This window comes from Ranitomeya imitator, chromosome 2, assembly GCF_032444005.1.
Source record: "Ranitomeya imitator isolate aRanImi1 chromosome 2, aRanImi1.pri, whole genome shotgun sequence".
Lineage (NCBI taxonomy): Eukaryota > Metazoa > Chordata > Amphibia > Anura > Dendrobatidae > Ranitomeya > Ranitomeya imitator.
In genome coordinates this window covers 320,372,536-320,393,459 of record NC_091283.1, presented here as the reverse complement: position 1 = coordinate 320,393,459, position 20,924 = coordinate 320,372,536, and the positions used below count along the sequence as shown (strand labels likewise).

General features: G+C 42.8%; 3 protein-coding genes across 4 annotated transcripts in view; 2 read left to right on the top strand and 1 right to left on the bottom strand.

The window, feature by feature from the left end:
- Window positions 1-1,566, top strand: part of LOC138663473 (zinc finger protein 182-like) — a 62,359-nt gene extending 60,793 nt beyond the window's left edge. For both annotated transcript variants that reach the window (XM_069749698.1, XM_069749696.1), the window contains one exon: window positions 96-1,566. In XM_069749698.1, coding sequence (XP_069605799.1) covers window positions 96-1,453 — 1,358 coding nt within the window. In that variant the 3' untranslated portion in view covers window positions 1,454-1,566. The remainder of the gene's footprint in view (window positions 1-95) is intronic.
- A 12,793-nt stretch (window positions 1,567-14,359) lies between these two features.
- Window positions 14,360-17,544, top strand: LOC138663467 (uncharacterized). The gene is made up of 2 exons (XM_069749686.1): window positions 14,360-15,001; window positions 15,153-17,544. The coding sequence occupies exons 1-2, from the start codon at window positions 14,655-14,657 to the stop codon at window positions 16,036-16,038; spliced, it is 1,233 nt and encodes a 410-aa protein (XP_069605787.1). The 5' UTR covers window positions 14,360-14,654; the 3' UTR covers window positions 16,039-17,544.
- A 44-nt stretch (window positions 17,545-17,588) lies between these two features.
- Window positions 17,589-20,578, bottom strand: LOC138663466 (PHD finger protein rhinoceros-like). Its single transcript, XM_069749685.1, has 5 exons — window positions 20,460-20,578; window positions 20,275-20,379; window positions 19,927-20,122; window positions 19,618-19,777; window positions 17,589-18,693 (listed from the first exon to the last, which is right to left on the bottom strand). The coding sequence occupies exons 1-5, from the start codon at window positions 20,502-20,504 to the stop codon at window positions 17,589-17,591; spliced, it is 1,611 nt and encodes a 536-aa protein (XP_069605786.1). The 5' UTR covers window positions 20,505-20,578.
- Between the last annotated feature and the right edge of the window lie 346 nt (window positions 20,579-20,924).

The window sequence follows — 20,924 nt, the reverse complement described above, 5'->3', positions numbered from 1 at the left end:
ACATAGCTTGCCATTTTTATGGACAATTTAAGTAGAAATGTTCAAAAATATAAAACTCAAGGATATTTTATTAAAAACAAATGTTTTTATCTTAGATGACTGTACCAAGAGATCAGAGGGACAGCTGACATCTTCAATTTTTAAATCTGATGGTCTTGAGATCCTACAAGCTACAACTGAAGTGATTCCTGTTACTCCAGATATATCATCATCCATTCACAGCAAAGATCTGTCATCTGATCCTATAAAACAAGTCCCATCTTCTGATTCATTACTGACTACTAAGGGTAATGAAAGTCACAAAAGAGGCATTAAAAAACAAACTGCTCCTAAAGCAAAGAACTCATTTTCATGTTCAGAATGTGGGAAATGTTTTGACAAGAAATCAAATTTTGTCACTCACCATAGAACTCACACAGGGGAGAAGCCCTTTTCCTGTTCAGAATGTGGGAAATATTTTAACCAGAAAGGGCATCTTGTTACACACCAAAGAACTCACACAGGAGAGAGGCCTTTTTCATGTTCAGAATGTGGGAAATGTTTTTACCAGAAAGGGAATCTTGTTGCACACCAAAGAACTCACACAGGGGCGAAGCCTTTTTCATGTTCAGAATGTGGGAAATGTTTTACCTACAAAGGAAATCTTGTTTGTCATCAGAGAACTCACACAGGGGAGAAGCCTTTTTCATGTTCAGAATGTGGGAAATGTTTTACTTACAAAGGGAGTCTTGATGAACACCAAAGAACTCACACATTAGAGACGCCTTTTTCATGTTCAGAATGTGGGAAATGTTTTACTTACAAAGGGCATCTTGATGAACACCAAAGAACTCACACAGGGGAGAAGCCTTTTTCATGTTCAGAATGTGGGAAATGTTTTACCTACAAAGGAAATCTTGTTTGTCATCAGAGAACTCACACAGGGGAGAAGCCTTTTTCATGTTCAGAATGTGGGAAATGTTTTACTTACAAAGGGAGTCTTGATGAACACCAAAGAACTCACACAGTAGAGACGCCTTTTTCATGTTCAGAATGTGGGAAATGTTTTACTTACAAAGGGCATCTTGATGAACACCAAAGAACTCACACAGGGGAGAAGCCTTTTTCATGTTCAGAATGTGGGAAATGTTTTGCCTACAAAGGAAATCTTGTTTGTCATCAGATAACTCACACAGGGGAGAAGCCTTTTTCATGTTCAGAATGTGGGAAATGTTTTACCTACAAAGGGAATCTGGTTAGTCACCAGAGAACTCACACAGGGGAGAATCCTTTTTCATGTTCAGAATGTGGGAAATTGTTTACCTACAAAGGGTATCTTGTTAGTCACCAGAGAACTCACACAGGGGAGAAGCCTTTTTCCTGTTCAGATTGTGGGAAATGTTTTAAATGGAAACTGCTTCTTGTTAGACATCAAAGAACTCACACAGAGGAGAAGCCTTTTTCATTTTGTTAATGTGGGAAATATTTTACTTGGAAATCATCTGAGACGTCACATAGGGGAAAAGCCTTTTTTATGTTCATAATGTTGTAATAGTTTTAACCAAAATTGAATCTTCTGAAATGGGTTGTCTCTTGTCATTCCTCATGTTTGCTGACAAAAGGATAAAACTAAACTATTAATTCCAAATGTAAAACTATACCCATAATTCACCCCCTGAAGGTTAGTCAGTAGGTGACTAATAGAAAAAACATGTATCCCATAGTTCAGTATATAGGGTGAGGTGACGTATACACACTAAGGCCGGCGTCACACTACCGTGTTTTACGGACGTAAGAGAGGTGCTGAAAAAACGGATTGCATACGGTACAATGCTTCTCTATGCCCCAGCTCCTATCAGCTGTATTTTACTGATCCGTATTATATGGTGTTCTACGGCCGTAGAAAATCGCAGCATGCTGCGTTTGTCACCGTATTGCGCAAAAAATACGCCAATGAAAGTCTATGGGGGCCAGAAAAATATGGATTACACACGGACCAGCAGTGTGACTTGCGAGAAATACGCAGCGGTGTTCTATAGAAAAGCCGGCAATTCAGTGCGGTGTACAGTAAAATCACACTGACAGGTTAGAAAAGAATAGATAAAATAAATGTCTACACATAGTATAGGGATATATATATATATATATATGTCAGTGAGACACATATATATATATATATATATATATTAATATTTCATACAGCGCTATATAGCTTAAAAGCTGGTAATTCAATTGCGTGGGAAAATATTCTAAAAAGTTCCCAGGCTCGAGTTCATATGAGGACATCCAGCAGAGGGCGCCTCACCGCAACTGAAGGTAACTACAGGTCATTGACCTACTTTCCATTCATTCGCTGGGGTTTTACTGGCATGAGCACAGCTGCTTTAGCAGAGCTCCTGCTTGTAAAATTAGTTAACCCCTTCAGATGGATTTACAGCGTGGGACGAGACTGATCATCGGAAGGTATGGGATATTGTTGTTTTTTTATTTTACCTTTTTTACAGAGCGAGGGTCTTCAGGTGGATTACCAGTCTAATAAACTATTCCAACAACCTGTGTTTTTTTTTCATTAAAAGACTTTGTAATAATGTGTGTGTGTGTTTTTTAACCATTTCAGACAATTGGATTAATAATGGATAGGTGTCATAATTGACGCCTCTCCATTATTAATCTGGCTTAATGTCACCTTACAATAGCAAGGTGACATTAACCCTTCATTACCCCATTTCCCACAGCTACAGGGGAATGGGAAGAGAATGGCCAAGTGCCAGAATAGGCTCATCTTCCAGATGTGCCTTTTCTGGGGTGGCTGGGGGCAGATGTTTTTAGCCAGGGAAGGGGGAGGGGGGGGGGGGGGCAATAACCATGGACTCTCTCCAGGCTATTAATATCTGCCCTCAGTCACTGGCTTTACCATTCTGGCGGAGAAAATTGCGCGGGAGCCCACGCCAATTTTTTCCGCGCTTTAACCCTTTAAATTAATAGCTACAGCGCCCAAATTTTGCACATACACACTACTAACATTAGTAGTGTGGAATATGCAAAAAAAAGGGATATGAGATGGTTTACTATATGTAAACCATGTCTCATATCATGTCAGGTTTGGGAAGGAGATGGCAAAAGCTGGCAATTGAATTACCGGCTTTTAACCCCTTCAAGACCCAGCCTATTTTGACCTTAAAGACCTTGCCGTTTTTTGCAATTCTGACCAGTGTCCCTTTATGAGGTAATAACTCAGGAACGCTTCAACGGATCCTAGCGGTTCTGAGATTGTTTTTTCGTGACATATTGGGCTTCATGTTAGTGGTAAATTTAGGTCAATAAATTCTGCATTTATTTGTGATAAACACGGAAATTTGGCGAAAATTTTGAAAATTTCGCAATTTTCACATTTTGAATTTTTATTCTGTTAAACCAGAGAGATATGTGACACAAAATAGTTAATAAATAACATTTCCCACATGTTTACTTTACATCAGCACAATTTTGGAAACAAAATTTTTTTTTGTTAGGAAGTTATAAGGGTTAAAATTCGACCAGCGATTTGTCATTTTTACAACGAAATTTACAAAACCATTTTTTTTAGGGACCACCTCACATTTGAAGTCAGTTTGAGGGGTCTATATGGCTGAAAATACCCAAAAGTGACACCATTCTAAAAACTGCACCCCTCAAGGTACTCAAAACCACATTCAAGAAGTTTATTAACCCTTCAGGTGCTTCACAGCAGCAGAAGCAACATGGAAGGAAAAAATGAACATTTAACTTTTTAGTCACAAAAATTATCTTTTAGCAACAATTTTTTTATTTTCCCAATGGTAAAAGGAGAAACTGAACCACGAAAGTTGTTGTCCAATTTGTCCTGAGTACGCTGATACCTCATATGTGGGGGTAAACCACTGTTTTGGCGCACGGCAGGGCTTGGAAGGGAAGGAGCGCCATTTGACTTTTTGAATCAAAAATTGGCTCCACTCTTTAGCGGACACCATGTCACGTTTGGAGAGCCCCCGTGTGCCTAAAAATTGGAGCTCCCCCACAAGTGACCCCATTTTGGAAACTAGACGCCCCAAGGAACTTATCTAGATGCATAGTGAGCACTTTGAACCCCCAGGTGCTTCACAAATTGATCCGTAAAAATGAAAAAGTACTTTTTTTTCACAAAAAAATTCTTTTAGCCTCAATTTTTTCATTTTCACATGGGCAACAGGATAAAATGGATCCTAAAATGTGTTGGGCAATTTCTCCTGAGTACACCAATACCTCACATGTGGAGGTAAACCACTGTTTGGGCACATGGTAAGGCTCGGAAGGGAAGGAGCGCCATTTGACTTTTTGAATGAAAAATTATTTCCATCGTTAGCGGACACCATGTCGCGTTTGGATAGCTCCTGTGTGCCTAAACATTGGCTCTCCCCCACAAGTGACCCCATTTTGGAAACTAGACCCCCCAAGGAACTAATTTAGAAGCCTAGTGAGCACTTTAAACCCTCAGGTGCTTCACAAATTGATCTGTAAAAATGAAAAAGTACTTTTTTTTCACAAAAAAATTCTTTTCGCCTCAATTTTTTCATTTTCACATGGGCAGTAGGATAAAATGGATCATAAAATTTGTTGGGCAATTTCTCCCGAGTACGCCGATACCTCATATGTGGGGGTAAACCACTGTTTGGGCACTTGGCAGGGCTCGGAAGAGAAGGCGCGCCATTTGACTTTTTGAATGGAAAATTAGCTCCAATTGTTAGCGGACACCATGTCGCGTTTGGAGAGCCCCTGTGTGCCTAAACATTGGAGCTCCCGCACAAGTGACCCCATTTTGGAAACTAGACCCCCCAAGGAACTTATCTAGATGCATATTGAGCACTTTAAACCCCCAGGTGCTTCACAGAAGTTTATAACGCAGAGCCATGAAAATAAAAAATAATTTTTCTTTCCTCAAAAATGATTTTTTAGCCTGGAATTTCCTATTTTGCCAAGGATAATAGGAGAAATTGGACCCCAAATATTGTTGTCCAGTTTGTCCTGAGTACGCTGATACCCCATATGTGGGGGTAAACCACTGTTTGGGCGCACGGCAGGGCTCGGAAGGGATGGCACGCCATTTGGCTTTTTAAATGGAAAATTAGCTCCAATCATTAGCGGACACCATGTCACGTTTGGAGAGCCCCTGTGTGCCTAAACATTGGAGATCCCCCAGAAATGACACCATTTTAGAAACTAGACCCCCAAAGGAACTAATCTAGATGTGTGGTGAGGACTTTGAACCCCCAAGTGCTTCACAGAAGTTTATAACGCAGAGCCATGAAAAAAAAAAAAAAAATTATTTTCTCAAAAATGATCTTTTAGCCTGCAATTTTTTATTTTCCCAAGGGTAACAGGAGAAATTTGACCCCAAAAGTTGTTGTCCAGTTTCTCCTGAGTACGCTGATACCCCATATGTGGGGGTAAATCACTGTTTGGGCACATGCCGGGGCTCGGAAGTGAAGTAGTGACGTTTTGAAATGCAGACTTTGATGGAATGCTCTGTGGGCGTCACGTTGCGTTTGCAGAGCCCCTGATGTGGCTTAACAGTAGAAACCCCCCACAAGTGACCCCATTTTGGAAACTAGACCCCCAAAGGAACTTATCTAGATGTGTGGTGAGCACTTTGAACCCCCAAGTGCTTCATAGAAGTTTATAATGCAGAGCCGTGAAAATAATAAATACGTTTTCTTTCCTCAAAAATAATTATTTAGCCCAGAGTTTTTTAATTTTCCCAAGGGTAACAGGAGAAATTTGACCCCAATATTTGTTGTCCAATTTCTCCTGAGTACGGTGATACCCCATATGTGGGGGTAAACTACTGTTTGGGCACATGCCGGGGCTTGGAATTGAAGTAGTGACGTTTTGAAATGCAGACTTTGATGGAATGCTCTGCGGGCGTCACGTTGCGTTTGCAGAGCCCCTGATGTGCCTAAACAGTAGAAACCCCCCACAAGTGACCCCATTTTGGAAACTAGACCCTGAAAGGAACTTATCTAGATGTGTGGTGAGCACTTTGAACCCCCAAGTGCTTCATAGAAGTTTATAATGCAGAGCCGTGAAAATAATAAATACGTTTTCTTTCCTCAAAAATAATTATTTAGCCCAGAATTTTTTATTTTCCCAAGGGTTACAGGAGAAATTGGACCCCAAAAGTTGTTGTCCAGTTTCTCCTGAGTACGCTGATACCCCATATGTGGGGGTAAACCACTGTTTGGGCACACGTCGGGGCTCAGAAGGGAAGTAGTGACTTTTGAAATGCAGACTTTGATGGAATGGTCTGCGGGTGTCACGTTGCGTTTGCAGAGCCCCTGGTGTGCCTAAACAGTAGAAACCCCCCACAAGTGACCCCATTTTAGAAACTAGACCCCCCAAGGAACTTATCTAGATATGTGGTGAGCACTTTGAACCCCCAAGTGCTTCACAGACGTTTACAACACAGAGCCGTGAAAATAAAAAATCATTTTTCTTTCCTCAAAAATTATGTTTTAGCAAGCATTTTTTTAGATTCACAAGGGTAACAGGAGAAATTGGACCCCAGTAATTGTTGCGCAGTTTGTCCTGAGTACACTGATACCCCATATGTGGGGGTAAACCACTGTTTGGGCACACGTCAGGGCTCGGAAGTGAGGGAGCACCATTTGACTTTTTGAATACGAGATTGGCTGGAATCAATGGTGGCGCCATGTTGCGTTTGGAGACCCCTGATGTGCCTAAACAGTGGTAACCCCTCAATTCTAACTCCAACACTAACCCCAACACACCCCTAACCCTAATCCCAACTGTAGCCATAATCCTAATCACAACCCTAACCCCAACACACCCCTAACCACAACACTAATTCCAACCCTAACCCTAAGGCTATGTGCCCACGTTGCGGATTCGTGTGAGATATTTCCGCACCATTTTTGAAAAATCTGCGGGTAAAAGGCACTGTGTTTTACCTGCGGATTTTCCGCGGATTTCCAGTGTTTTTTGTGCGGATTTCACCTGCGGATTCCTATTGAGGAACAGGTGTAAAACGCTGCGGAATCCGCACAAAGAATTCACATGCTGCGGAAAATACAACGCAGCGTTCCCGCGCGGTATTTTCCGCATCACGGGCACAGCGGATTTGGTTTTTCATATGTTTACATGGTACTGTAAACCTGATGGAACACTGCTGCGAATCCGCAGCCAAATCCGCACCGTGTGCACATAGCCTAATTCTAAAGGTATGTGCACACGCTGCGGAAAACGCTGCGGATCCGCAGCAGTTTCCCATGAGTGTACAGTTCAATGTAAACCTATGGGAAACAAAAATCGCTGTACACATGCTGCGGAAAAACTGCACGGAAACGCAGCGGTTTACATTCCGCAGCATGTCACTTCTTTGTGCGGATTCCGCAGCGGTTTTACAACTGCTCCAATAGAAAATCGCAATTGTAAAACCGCAGTGAAATGCGCAGAAAAAAACGCGGTAAATCCGCCATAAATCCGCAGCGGTTTAGCACTGCGGATTTATCAAATCCGCAGCGGAAAAATCCGCAGAGGACCAGAATACGTGTGCACATTCCTAACCCTAACCCTAGCCCTAACCCTAACCCTACCCCTAACCCTACCCCTAACCCTACCCCTAACCCTACCCCTAACCCTACCCCTAACCCTACCCCTAACCCTAACCCTACCCCTAACCCTAACCCTAACCCTACCCCTAACCCTAACCCTATTCTAACATTAGTGGAAAAAAAAAAATTTCTTTATTTTTTTATTGTCCCTACCTATGGGGGTGACAAAGGGGGGGGGGTCATTTATTATTTTTTTTATTTTGATCACTGAGATAGATTATATCTCAGTGATCAAAATGCACTTTGGAACGAATCTGCCGGCCGGCAGATTCGGCGGGCGCACTGCACATGCGCCCGCCATTTTGGAAGATGGCGGCGCCCGGGAGAAGACGGACGGGACCACGGCTGGATCGGTAAGTATGATAGGGTGGGGGGGGGACCACGGGGGGGGGATCGGAGCACGGGGGGGGGAATCGGAGCGCGGGAGGGGTGGAACGGAGCGCGGGGGGCGTGGAACGGAGCACGGGGGGGCTGGAATGGAGCACGGGGGGGTGGAACGGAGCACGGGGGGGGGTGGATCGGAGTGCAGGGGGGGTGATTGGAGCACGGGGGGGTGATTGGAGCACGGGGGGAGCGGACACGAGCACGGGGGGGAGCGGAGCACAGGGCGGAGGGGAGCCGGAGCAGTGTACCGGCCAGATCGGGGGGGTGGGGGGGCGATCGGAGGGGTGGGGTGGGGGCACACTAGTATTTCCAGCCATGGCCGATGATATTTCAGCATCGGCCATGGCTGGATTGTAATATTTCACCCGTTATAATGGGTGAAATATTACAAATCGCTCTGATTGGCAGTTTCACTTTCAACAGCCAATCAGAGCGATCGTAGCCACGAGGGGGTGAAGCCACCCCCCCTGGGCTAAACTACCACTCCCCCTGTCCCTGCAGATCGGGTGAAATGGGAGTTAACCCTTTCACCCGATCTGCAGGGACGCGATCTTTCCATGACGCCGCATAGGCGTCATGGGTCGGATTGGCACCGACTTTCATGACGCCTACGTGGCGTCAAAGGTCGGGAAGGGGTTAAACTATCTAGCGCTGTATGAAATATTAAAATATATATATATACAGTATTTATGTTTTTACGATTTTTTGAGAGCATGGATCCATTGTATGTCCGTATGTCGGTTTTGCAAGCCTGCGAGAAAATCTCGCAGTACGGATGCCATACGGATTACATACGGAGGATGCCATGCGCAAAATACGCTGACACACCCTGCCTACGGATGGGATACGGACCACTATTTTGGGGACTTTTCTGCGTATTATGGCCGTAAATTACGGACCGTATTTTTATACGCTGAGTGTGACGCCGGCCTAACTCTCCAAGCCTCTCATTTCTACGGGTTTCATCATCCTCACCAAAGGCGACTCACCAGGAGACTATTTAATATTGAGCTAAATTCAAGCGAGACTAGACAAAAAGAAACCTAAAGTTATGTATCATGTTAACTGAAATAGTCAGAAAACTAGCCACATATTGGCAGATCCCAGACCTCAAAATATAAACTTTGTAAGTTTATAAGCCACTCTAGTGTCAGGAATAGATAGTATGTGACAATACAGTATAATTCTTGTGTTTTTTTCTCCTATAGGGACTTCCCTAGTTTGGTATTGTAACCACTGTTAATTAGTAGTTCAGATAAATTGTCCTAGACCCTGCTCAGGGTAGGTAAGAGTAATGTTTTTTTTTTTTTATGTTTTCTGATGGGGTCATGCATACCAGGATATGGATTAGGGATCCTTGCATACCAGGCTAGGGATGAGGGGACCATGCATACCAGGCTAGTGATGAGGGGGGCATGTGTATCAGGGTTCGGATGAGGGGGCCATATATACCAGGATAGGAATATTAAGTACAGAATTGATCACATTTTTTGCTTCTATTATTTTTGCCTAATTTCCTCCTCTAAAACCTAGGTGGATCCTTATAGTCCAAAAAATACGATGTATATATAGTATCAAAAAAAGAAAAGCAGCACAAAACCAAATAGAAAAAAGTGGACTTTATTGCCTGAATGGCGTGGCAACGTTTCGGATACAAATATCTTTTTCAAGGGATTTTGTATCCAAAATGTTGCCACGCCATTCGGACAAAAAACTCCACTTTTTTCTATTTGGTTTTGTGCTGCTTTTCTTTTTTTGATACTATCACTGGAGGCTTTTGGACTGCTGGTTGGAAAAGCTCTGCACAAGGTTGAGGTATTATTGGATGCTGTTCCGTTTTTTCTTTATATATATATATATATATATTTTCTATATATATATTTATATATATTTTTTTCTCAGTGAACTCATTCCTCATGTTTGGCCTCAAGTTAAAACACTCATATTCCGCTGGCGTGCCGGCTCCACTTCAGCGGTGTCGAGGCTCACTGTCCCGGGGCTTATGTGAGGTTGTTACATCACACGAGCCCTACACCTGATCAGCGGCAGCTTCACTGCTCCTTCCTTTGGACATATTGATCATGAACAGGAAGCCGGGGTCACGGCTGCTCTCTGACTGCCTCCTGATGCTTGATTTGTCCGAAGGTGGGGATAGTGACATCAGCGCTGATTGGGCACAGGGCTCACATGACGTAAAAACCTCAAAAGAGCCCCAAGAACACAAGCGCCAACACCACTGAAACGGTGCCACCATGGGATGTTTGTATAAGTGTTATTATTTTAACAGGACCATACATGAGGAATGAGAAGGGCTTGTCCAACTAGTTGTCAGCCTTTATAAACAGCAAAAATCCCACACAGGGAAAAGTCATTACAATACCTAGAGTTAGTGATGAGCGAGTATACTCGTTGCTCGGGTTTTCCCGAGCACGCTCGGGTGATCTCCGAGTATTTGTTATTGCTCGGAGATATAGTTTTCATCGCCTCAGCTGCATGATTTACCGCTGCCAGATACGTTGAATACATGTGAGAAATGTCTGTTTGTTATGGAATTCCCACATTTATTCAGTGTATCTGGCAGCCCTAAATCATGCAACTGAGGCGATGAAAACTATATCTCCGAGCAATAACAAATACTCGGAGATCACTCGAGCGTGCTCGGGAAAACCTGAGCAACGAGTATATTCGCTCATTACTACCTAGACTGTGAGAAATGAATTACAGGAAAATTGTATTTTGCTGACGTTCAAAAATGACTTAGATGGGGAGAACCTATATAAAATGACAAATTGTACAAAAACATGCGCGCAGTGTGCATTCAAGGTGAGAATATTATATGGGAGTTTTATAGGATAAACCACATACCAACAGAAAATAAACTTGTATGTTAGAAAAGCGTATATCTGCACAGAGATGACAGCTTCAGAGACTGGGACTTCTGTGGAAACTGGGTAAGAATACAAGGAGAGAACAATGGAAAGGACACCATTATAGGCATTTACTGCAGGCCGCCTGTGCAAACTGAAGATATGGGTGAACTCTTTATGCATCAAATGGCCTAGTTCTCCAAAAAATATGACATAGTTGTCATAGGAGATTTCAACTATCCAGACATTTGTTTTGGATGTCAGGCAAAACTGACAGGTCAAGCAAATTCTTATCCTCTCTTGCTGACAATTTTATCTTCCAAAAGGTAGAAGAGAAAACAAGGAGATCTGCTTCCTTGATCTAATCAGGGAGGAAATGGTTGGGGAGGTAAGAGTGGCTGGGACCCTAGGAGGTAGTGACCATGCTATTTTAGAATTTTGGATAACTAGAGGAGGAAGACCTGAGAAGACTCAGACATCAAGGTTAGATTTCAGAAAGGCAGATTTTAAGGGACTCCGAAAGAGAATCGGTAGGATCCAATGGCTGGATATCCTTCAGAACAAAAATGTCCAGGTAGGATGGGAAATCTTGAAAAATGAGATTCTCAAAGCACAATCGTTAACAATTCTGAAAAGAGGGAAGAATAGGAAGCATTTAAGGAAACCAGGATGGATGAACACAGAACTTAAACACAAGCTACAAAGGAAGAAAAAAAGTTTATCAAATGGAAAGCGGGAGGCAAATCTAAAGAAGAATATAATGCTGTGTGCAGAACTTGGAGGGCACAAATCAGATTTCTAAAGCTGACAATGAATTAAGGTTTGCTAGGGATGTCAAAAGAAAGGATTTTGGGGATATGTCAAAAGTAAAAGAAAAGTCAAAGATGCTATTGGATTTTTACAGGATGGAAATGATGAAAGGATGTTGAGAATGCCAAACTTTTAAATTCCTATTTTGCATATGTTTTCTCTCAGAAAGGAAATGTAACATCAACTGATTTTCACTGTCCTATTAAGGGAATAGAAGAATCCATGATATCTATAAACAGAAAGATAGTGAGGAAACACTTAGCTAACATAAATGAATTCAAGATGGATTACACCCCAGAGTACTGAAGGAGATAGCAGAAGAAATTTTTAAACCACTCGCCATAATCTTTGAAAATTCTTGGAGAACAGGATAAGTCCCAGAAGACTGGAGAAGAGCAAATGTTTCTCCTATCTTCAAAAAGGGGAAGAAGGTGGGCCCAGGGAAACTATAGGCTGGTGAGTCTGACGTCTATACCAGGAAAGGTCTTTGAACAAATTATTAATGTATGTAAGACCCTGGATAAGAATGAAGTGATTAAACAGTCAGCATGGGTTTGTAACTAATAAGTCATGTTTGACTAATTTAATTTCCTTCTATGACAGAAACACAGTCTGGGTGGATCAGAGAAATGCCGTAGATATAGTATATCTTGACTTCAGCAAAACATTTGAGAAAGTATCTCACACAATCCTTATTGGGAAAAATGACTAAGTATGTTATGGACAAGGCAACTGGTACGTGGATTCATAACTGGCTTAGTGATCAGACCCACAGAGTGGTTGTAAATGGCTGCACATCCAGTTGGAAGAATGTCTCAAGTGGGGTACCACAGGGTCCTGTCCTGGGCCCTGTATTGTTCAACATCTTTATCAATTATTTAGATGAAGGAATTGAGGGTAAACTAATTAAATTTTCTGATGAAAGCTAGGAGGGATAGCTAATACTAGAGAAGAGAGAGAGAGGAATCAAAAAGATATAAATAAACTAGAGCAGTGGGCAGCAACTAACAGAATGGTTTTTAACAGGAAAAAAATGCAAAGTACTACATCTGGGCAATAAAAATGAAAAAAGCTTATACTGAATGGGAGGAATAGGGCTAAGCAACAGCCCATGTGAAAAACACTTGGGTATACTAATAGATCACAGACTGAACATGAGTCTGTAGTGTGATGCAGCAGCAAAAAAGGCAAATGCAATTCTGAGATGTATTAACAGAAGCATACAGTCTAGATTACATGAAGTCATTATTGCCCTCTACTCCTCTTTGGTCAGACCTCATCTGGAATACTGTGTCCAGTTTTTGGGCACCACATTTTAAAAAAGACATGAACAAACTGGGGCAAGTTTAGAGAAGAGCGTCCAGAATGGTGGCCGGTCTGCAAACCATGTCCTATGAGGAACGGTTACAGGATTTGGGAATGTTTAGCTTGCAAAAAAGACTGAGGGGAGACTTAATAGCTGTCTATAAACATCTCAAGGGCTGTCACATTGTAGAAGGATCATCTTTATTCTCCTTTGCACAAGGAGAGACTAGAAGCAATGGGATGAAACTGAATGGGAGGAGACACAGATTAGATATTAGAAAAAACTTTTTGACAGTGAGTGTGATCAATGAGTGCAACAGGCTGCCACGAGAGGTGGTGAGTTCTCCTTCAATGGAAGTCTTCAAACAGAGGCTGGACAGACATCTTTCTGGGATGATTTAGTGAGTTGACGAGGTTGGACCAAATGACCCAGGAGGTCCCTTCCAACTCTAACATTCTAGGATTCTATGATTCAATGAATATTCCATATAGCACTTGCTGCACTTTTTATCTCCTATTATTCCAGGAATGTAATACACTGTTAGCGCTTTATTTTCAAACTATTTATACCCTTTGCTCTGTGTCCTCTCATTATAGAAGCTATTCAGTTATAATTGCACAGTATCTATTGACCTTATAAACTGATATCAAGTGACATATCTACAGTTAGGGCCAGAAATATTTGGACAGTGACACAAGTTTTGTTATTTTAGCTGTTTACAAAAACATGTTCAGAAATACAATTATATATATAATATGTGCTGAAAGTGCACACTCCCAGCTGCAATATGATAGTTTCCACATCCAAATCGGAGAAAGGGTTTAGGAATCATAGCTCTGTAATGCATAGCGTCCTCTTTTTCAAGGGACCAAAAGTAATTGGACAATGGACTCTAAGGGCTGCAATTAACTCTGAAGGCGTCTCCCTCGTTAACCTGTAATCAGTGAAGTAGTTAAAAGGTCAGGGGTGGATTCCAGGTGTGTGGTTTTGCATTTGGAAGCTGTTGCTGTGAGCAGACAACATGCGGTCAAAGGAACTCTCAATTGAGGAGAAGCAGAACATCCTGAGGCTGAAAAAAAAGAAAAAATCCATCAGAGAGATAGTAGACATGCTTGGAGTAGCAAAATCAACAGTTGGGTACATTCTGAGAAAAAAGGAATTGACTGGTGAGCTTGGGAACTCAAAAAGGCCTGGGCGTCCACGGATGACAACAGTGGTGGATGATCGCCGCATACTTAATTTGGTGAAGAAGAACCCATTCACAACATCAACTGAAGTCCAGAACACTCTCAGTGAAGTAGGTGTATCTGTCTCTAAGGCTACGTTCACATTAGCGTCATGCGACGCTGCGTCGCCGACGCAACGCACGACGCATCGGAAACGCACGCAAAAACGCAACTTTTGTGACGCAAGCGTCGGACGCATGCGTCGTAAAACGCAGCGTTTTTGGTGCGTTTTTACAAAAACGCAGCGTTTTACGACGCATGCGTTGTCAAACACTGATTAGATCTTTACACACAATTTAGTGTCTAGACACTAGATAACACCACCAATGAATAGAAGAGGGTGGGTCTAGTGTCTAGACAATCGATAATGCCACCAATGGGTAGATGGGGGTGGGTATTAATGTAATAGTGGTATATATACCCCGGCATACATTATTTCCAACCATAGAGCATCAAGATGGATCGTTCCATGGAGAGTATCTACCTCACTTTTCAGCTGGAATTAGCCCTTGCTATAGCTTATGCTTTTGCCTGTCAAGAACAGAGGAAAAGAGACAAACAACGGAGAAGGAGTCGTCGGCGTTTTTGGCTACACCCTATAGTGGAAGTCCGAGAGAGTCGTGGAGTGTACCATTGTCTTTTTGGCGAATTAAATGAGAACCAGGACAAATATTTTGAGTACACCAGGATGTCAAAAGACAGCTTCCGATATCTGCTGCGTCTGGTGGAAGGAGCCATTTCCAGGCAGGACACGCAGCTCCGTAAATCGATTTCCCCTGAGGAACGTCTGCTGGTGACTCTACGGTACGTAATGGAATGTGAAGGATTTATATGTTCTTGCCACTTTTTAAATTAACGTGTTTTTGTTTTTTGGGGTGGGGGATTGTAATTAAAAATGAAAAATTCTTTCATAACAATTAAATTAATTATATTTATTTATTTTTTTTCTTGTCAGTTTCCTGGCTACCGGAGAGACATTGAGATCACTGCATTTCCAGTTTCGGATTGGAGTCTCAACACTGTCGGGTATTATTGCAGACACATGCCGCGCATTGTGGGACAACCTCAGGGAGGAATTTTTACCCATCCCTACAAGAGAATTATGGCATGCCAACGCCCAAAAATTTGAAAAAGTTTGTGATTTCCCTAACTGTATCGGAGCCGTGGATGGCAAGCACATTAGGATTACCAAGCCTTCAAGAAGTGGATCTCTTTTTTATAATTATAAAAAATACTTTTCCACCGTGCTGATGGCAATTGCAGGTGCGGACTGCAGGTTTCTCGCTGTGGACATTGGAGCGTTTGGTCGTGCAAATGATTCACGGACATTTAAGGAGTCTGACATGGGCCGAAGATTATACGAGAACAATTTTAATTTCCCCCATCCACGACCTCTTCCTAACACCGAAGGCCCGGCCCTGCCATTTGTTGTGGTTGGGGATGAGGCTTTTCAAATGTGTGGCAACCTACTTAAACCGTACTCTAGTCGGGGGTTGGACCGCACAAAAAGTATTTTTAATTATAGACTGTCCAGGGCCCGAAGAACTGTGGAGTGCGCCTTTGGCATTCTGGTGTCCAAATGGCGTATCTTAGGATCCGCAATAAATTTGAAAATTGAGACAGTGGATGAGGTGGTGAAGGCGTGTGTGGTTCTACACAATTTTATTATTGATAAAGAGAGAGTCAACGTTGAACTCGATGAACCCATACAAAATCCATTGCCTGATTATCAAGCTCATCCTCTGCGGACAACTTTGGAGATTGCTCATATGAGGGACCAATTTGCTGCATATTTTGTTTCCGATGTTGGCCGTGTTTCTTGGCAAGATCAAATGGTGTAATTCAACGTGTTGTTATGATGTTATGTAAACACTGTGGAGCCCATGTAATGTAACCATCATATGTTTGGTTATTAATGTCACCCGATTGTCTAATGCGTTGTGTTTGTTAATAAAGTTTATTGTGCCTTTCCGCCTTTCCGTTTTCACAAAACAAATCTCCCATCCGTTTTTCCATAGTAATTGTAAAAAATCCTATTTTATTGAAAGTAATGATTGTCCCACAAAATTTATGTGAGCACCAGTACCCAAATGGACTGTGACAAAACAATAAAATTTGCAGCCGTGAGTACCATAGTTTTGACGTATAAAACTTCATCGGCTCCCACCTTGTTAACCATAATTAATACTGAAGACTATTTTCATATGGAACCTGGCTTGACAAGGAGGGAAACTATCATGTTTGCAAAACTCTACAGAGTTAACACTATTGTACTCAGGATGGTAGAATTTGTCCAGAGTCAAATAGTGGCGACACTGTGAACATTGCTTCCACCTCACCTGACCAATATTTTAAAGGGAACCAGTCACCTGTATTTTGTGGGACTGGAACACCCCAAAACTCTGCCCATATGAGCCAAAAACAGTCCCACCAAATTCAGGTGACAGGTTCCCTTTAAGGTACATTAATAAAACTATTCTACAACGATAACTACCAGTGATACCACCGGACCGTGATCGTTGTTTATTGGTCGTGTGGTTGATGGAGAGCTGTCACACAGCCAGCTCTCCAGCAACCCAAAAAGAGCAAGTCCCGTGTAATCTGGGAAATGTTATGAAGCGCATGGCCGCACTCACGATGTTTACCATTGTAAATGTAGTTATTAAAAATACAAAACAACATTTTATTACGGTGTGTGACACGTCCATCGCCGTCAGCTTTCCGTACTGTGCCAGCCCTAAACCACAGTACAGCGTTTATTATTAACGGTGTGCTCTGATTTACGGGCGGGAATCACAGTGTAAGTAATTGCGGAAAGATGACGGCGAGGGACGTGGTTGACACCTTTTTTGATTTGTGGGGTATTTTTTAATTTTTATTTGAGTGTTTAAAACACTGCGCTAGTAACCCAATATTACCTATTTTAAAATAAAGACATCGCTTGATCGGTGTCTAACTCGCCGATCCAACAATGACAGCGTGGGTAACAAAAAAAAATCATAATCATTCGTTGACACCCAAAATCTCACAGCAGGGGCTCTATCGTTTTACGATTACAGAAAAGATAACGTTGGTTACACAAATAAACCAACTTTATCTATACTGAAATCGTTGTGTGATGGTACATTTTAAACTTGACATATTGAGCAATGCTGGTTGTGTTTGTAACAGCTGATAGTACAATGAGCGCCAGGCCTATAAAACAATTAATAAAAAAAAATCTAAAAAATATTGTCAGACATTGCACATCAGGTGTTACAAAGACAATATTTGTGTATACGGCGCAAGGTGTCATTTGGTGAAAACTTTATTTGAGACAATAAAAACCAATTTTTTGTAAACCAAATAAATTTTTTATTTTGGGACAGGAAAAAAAATTAGGGACATAACATTACGGGGTACCTACATCCACAACTAAAGGGGATTGATATCCCTCACTTCTGGTGGGTGTGGAAGAGACCGAGGAGGAGGACGAGGAGGAGGAGGACGAGGGGGAGGAAGCAGCAGCATATTCAATGATACTTGACGGGATGCCGACATCCATCCACTGTTGGGATACTTCCAAAGCAGGTGAGGGAGGAGGAGGAGGGACGACGACCAGTGTCCTTGGCTGGCTACTCCGGCTCCGGGTCGACCCAGGCTGTGTTGACGGTGTGCTCCTTGTAGACCCAGGCTGGGTACTGGGTGTGCTCCGTGTAGACCCAGCCTGGGTACTTGGTGTGCTCCGGGTCGACCCAGGCTGTGTTCTGGTGGTAGTTGTGGGAGCAGCCATAGCCAAGGTCGTAGTGCTAGTCGTCGTCGTCTTGGTCTTCTTTTTTTTCCTCCTCTCTCCCTCTGTGTGTGGGTCGGCTTCCCGTCTGTGCCCGTGTGCCCTTGAAGGCCGGTCTTGCTCCGACCTTTGGGGCTCTGTTCTGTGGTGGCGGTGGCGGTGGCGGTGGCCCTCGTCACGCGGACCTCTGTGGTGGTGCTCTGCAGCAGGAGTCGGAGTCATGGCAGCCAGCGATGGTACTGTGGGCGCATTTGTCGCTGACTGCATGACCCGAGCCTGCTGCAGAGCAGTGACATAAAGATTGTTGCAGCCCTGCATGACCGAAATCTGGAGTTCCGGCGTAAGATGTTCAACCATCCCGTTGTGAAGGGCATTAAAAAAATGTTTCGCCGGCCTCGCGAGATCCGTTTCGATGTTTTCAAGACGCCGCTCGATATTTGACATTTTATCGCACAGCGCCTTGAAACCATTCTGAAAGACGGTACTCAAATGTAAAAATTCGGGCATGGGCGCCCTGTCCGAGGCCCGCTGACGCTGTCGGGAAGACCCGAAGGACGGAGCGACAGAGGCCTCGGCCAGGGGAACATCTGATGGACCGGCTGCCGGTTCGCCAGATTGTGGTGGTGCAGACCTGCTCTCGCTGTGGGATGGCTGCGAGGCTTGAGATGGCGCTTCACAAAGGACCGCTCCAGAGGGTCGGACAGGCTCGCGGGTGCTGCTGTGTGTTCTGTGAAAACATAAGGAAAGCATTAGTATACTAAATATCAAATTTCACAGGCGTCATTAATTAACTTTACCGCCAGGTATCCATTACCGCCATTAATATTAACCTATTTTTAATCTTGACACTGCATATGCACCATCAATATTAAAAAAAACACATTTATTTTATTCCAAATAGTCACCCATGATTGCGATTTAACGCCAGACAATTATGCTTACGTTGGAATTGCCATGACGTCACGGTCATGTGACCGAGACGTCATCACAGGTCCTTTGAGCTGAGCAAGCATGGGAACATAACCTGCCTTGCAGTGGAATGTATGGCGTGTCTATAATATTTTAATTATTTGTGTATAACTAAATCGGGGATACACCTGGATAGGTACTATACTAATCCCCTATGAAATATTGGCTGGGCATGGCCAATCTACTAGCTTTCTGTGTTCTGTATACTTCCGATTTCAGGGACATTACTAGTAAGTCACGCTCACCATTGTAGTAATCCCAGAAGGGAGCTGCTGTGTAAAGTGTGAGAATACCAGAAATGAATATAAATTCGAGGTCAACGAGGCGTGAAAAGTAAAAACAAAATACTTTATTCACTTCAATCAGAAGCAGAGGATGAAACATCTGCACAATACAATAAAAACACTATCTACGTGTTTCAGGTCTGATGTTCCCTGCCACCTGAAACGCGTAGATAGTGTCTATGGTATTGTGCTGATTTTTCATCCTCTGCTTATGATTGAAGAGGATAAAAGTATGTATTTTTTACTTTTCACGCCTCGGTGAACTCACCTTTTTTTTTTTGTTTAAATACTTTGTACTTGCCAAAATAAATGGCTGGGCAATAAGCTAAGTGGCTGGAATGTAGTATGTGAATATGCATGTTGTAAAAACTAGGTGTGTGCATAGGTACTAGACTTACTCTCTGCTTTCAAGGACCGGTCTCAAGAATTGCAGTATACGGTTATACTTGTAAACCGAGGTCCTTGAAGCCGCTGCACCACTACGGGCCTGTCCTTCCTTTTTCAGGCCCCTCTTGAAACGGTCCTTCATGGAGCGCCATCTGGTCCGCAGTTTTCGAACTGTGTATAAATAAATAAAAAAACACAACAAAATTTAGAGAATATATTGACAACGATTACGCAACCGTGTGCAATACCAATAGAAGACATCACAGACGGTTGTGTAATCCTAGCATGATGGGTCACAGCAGCATTTTGGAAATACTTACGAAAACTAGCTTTGACCGTGGGGGAAGCGCTGTCGAAGCCATCCCACAGCAATTGTGCCACCTCTTTCCACATACACCGCAATATGCCCTGGTCCGCGTGCCGGGGGTCACGGCTGTCCCACAACGGGCCCCGTTCCTCTATGGATGCCACCATGAGGTCGATGTTGAGGGGTTCATCCAGGGCCCGTTGTGAAACCTAGAAAAAATGGAAAATATTAATTGTTGCAAGATAAATAAAAGTTGACCCTACCTCCTCCACCGCTACCTACCACACACAACACCACCCCATCCCGCCACCCCCCATACCCGCCCAAAAAAAAAAAAAAAAAGTTTAAAAAAAAAACTTACTCTCCGTCCTGCAACCACAGCTTGGCCCCGTGGTCTCTGCTCCTGCTCCGGTCTCTGCTCCTGCTCCCTCTCTTCCTCCTGGCTCTCCTCCTCACTTGAAGAAGCCTGCAAAATAGTTTACCAAAAAGTTGAGTGACCCATCTACAAATGAAAGCGAATATAGTAATAGTAGATCATGTACTCACCTCACTCCTCAGCGGTGGGGTGCTGGAATCACTGCCGCTGGCCATGACTATTAATGCAATTCTGAAATAAAGAACAAAATAATTGTTCCTATGCTCCTATGCACAATCCAGCAATATAAAAAAAAAAACAAAAAAAAAAGGCATTTAAACCACAAACAACATTGCACTCCAACCTAACGCTGAGCAAACAACACTGCCACATTGATTAAATTAAAGAAACAATGGCTGAGACAACCCAATGCCAGATTAAACTAAAGCCTAAAGATAAGATCTACAACAGACCCCATGTTGTAATACCAAAAGTTTTTTTTTTTTTTAAAGTACAGTAATCCACGGAGCAAGAAACCCCAAAAACACAATAGATTTTTGAAAGGAAAAAAATGTAAATATTTAAAAACACCATACTTTACAATAAAACCGACAGGGCCGGAGACAATAGAAGGGCATACAACGCCATACATCACA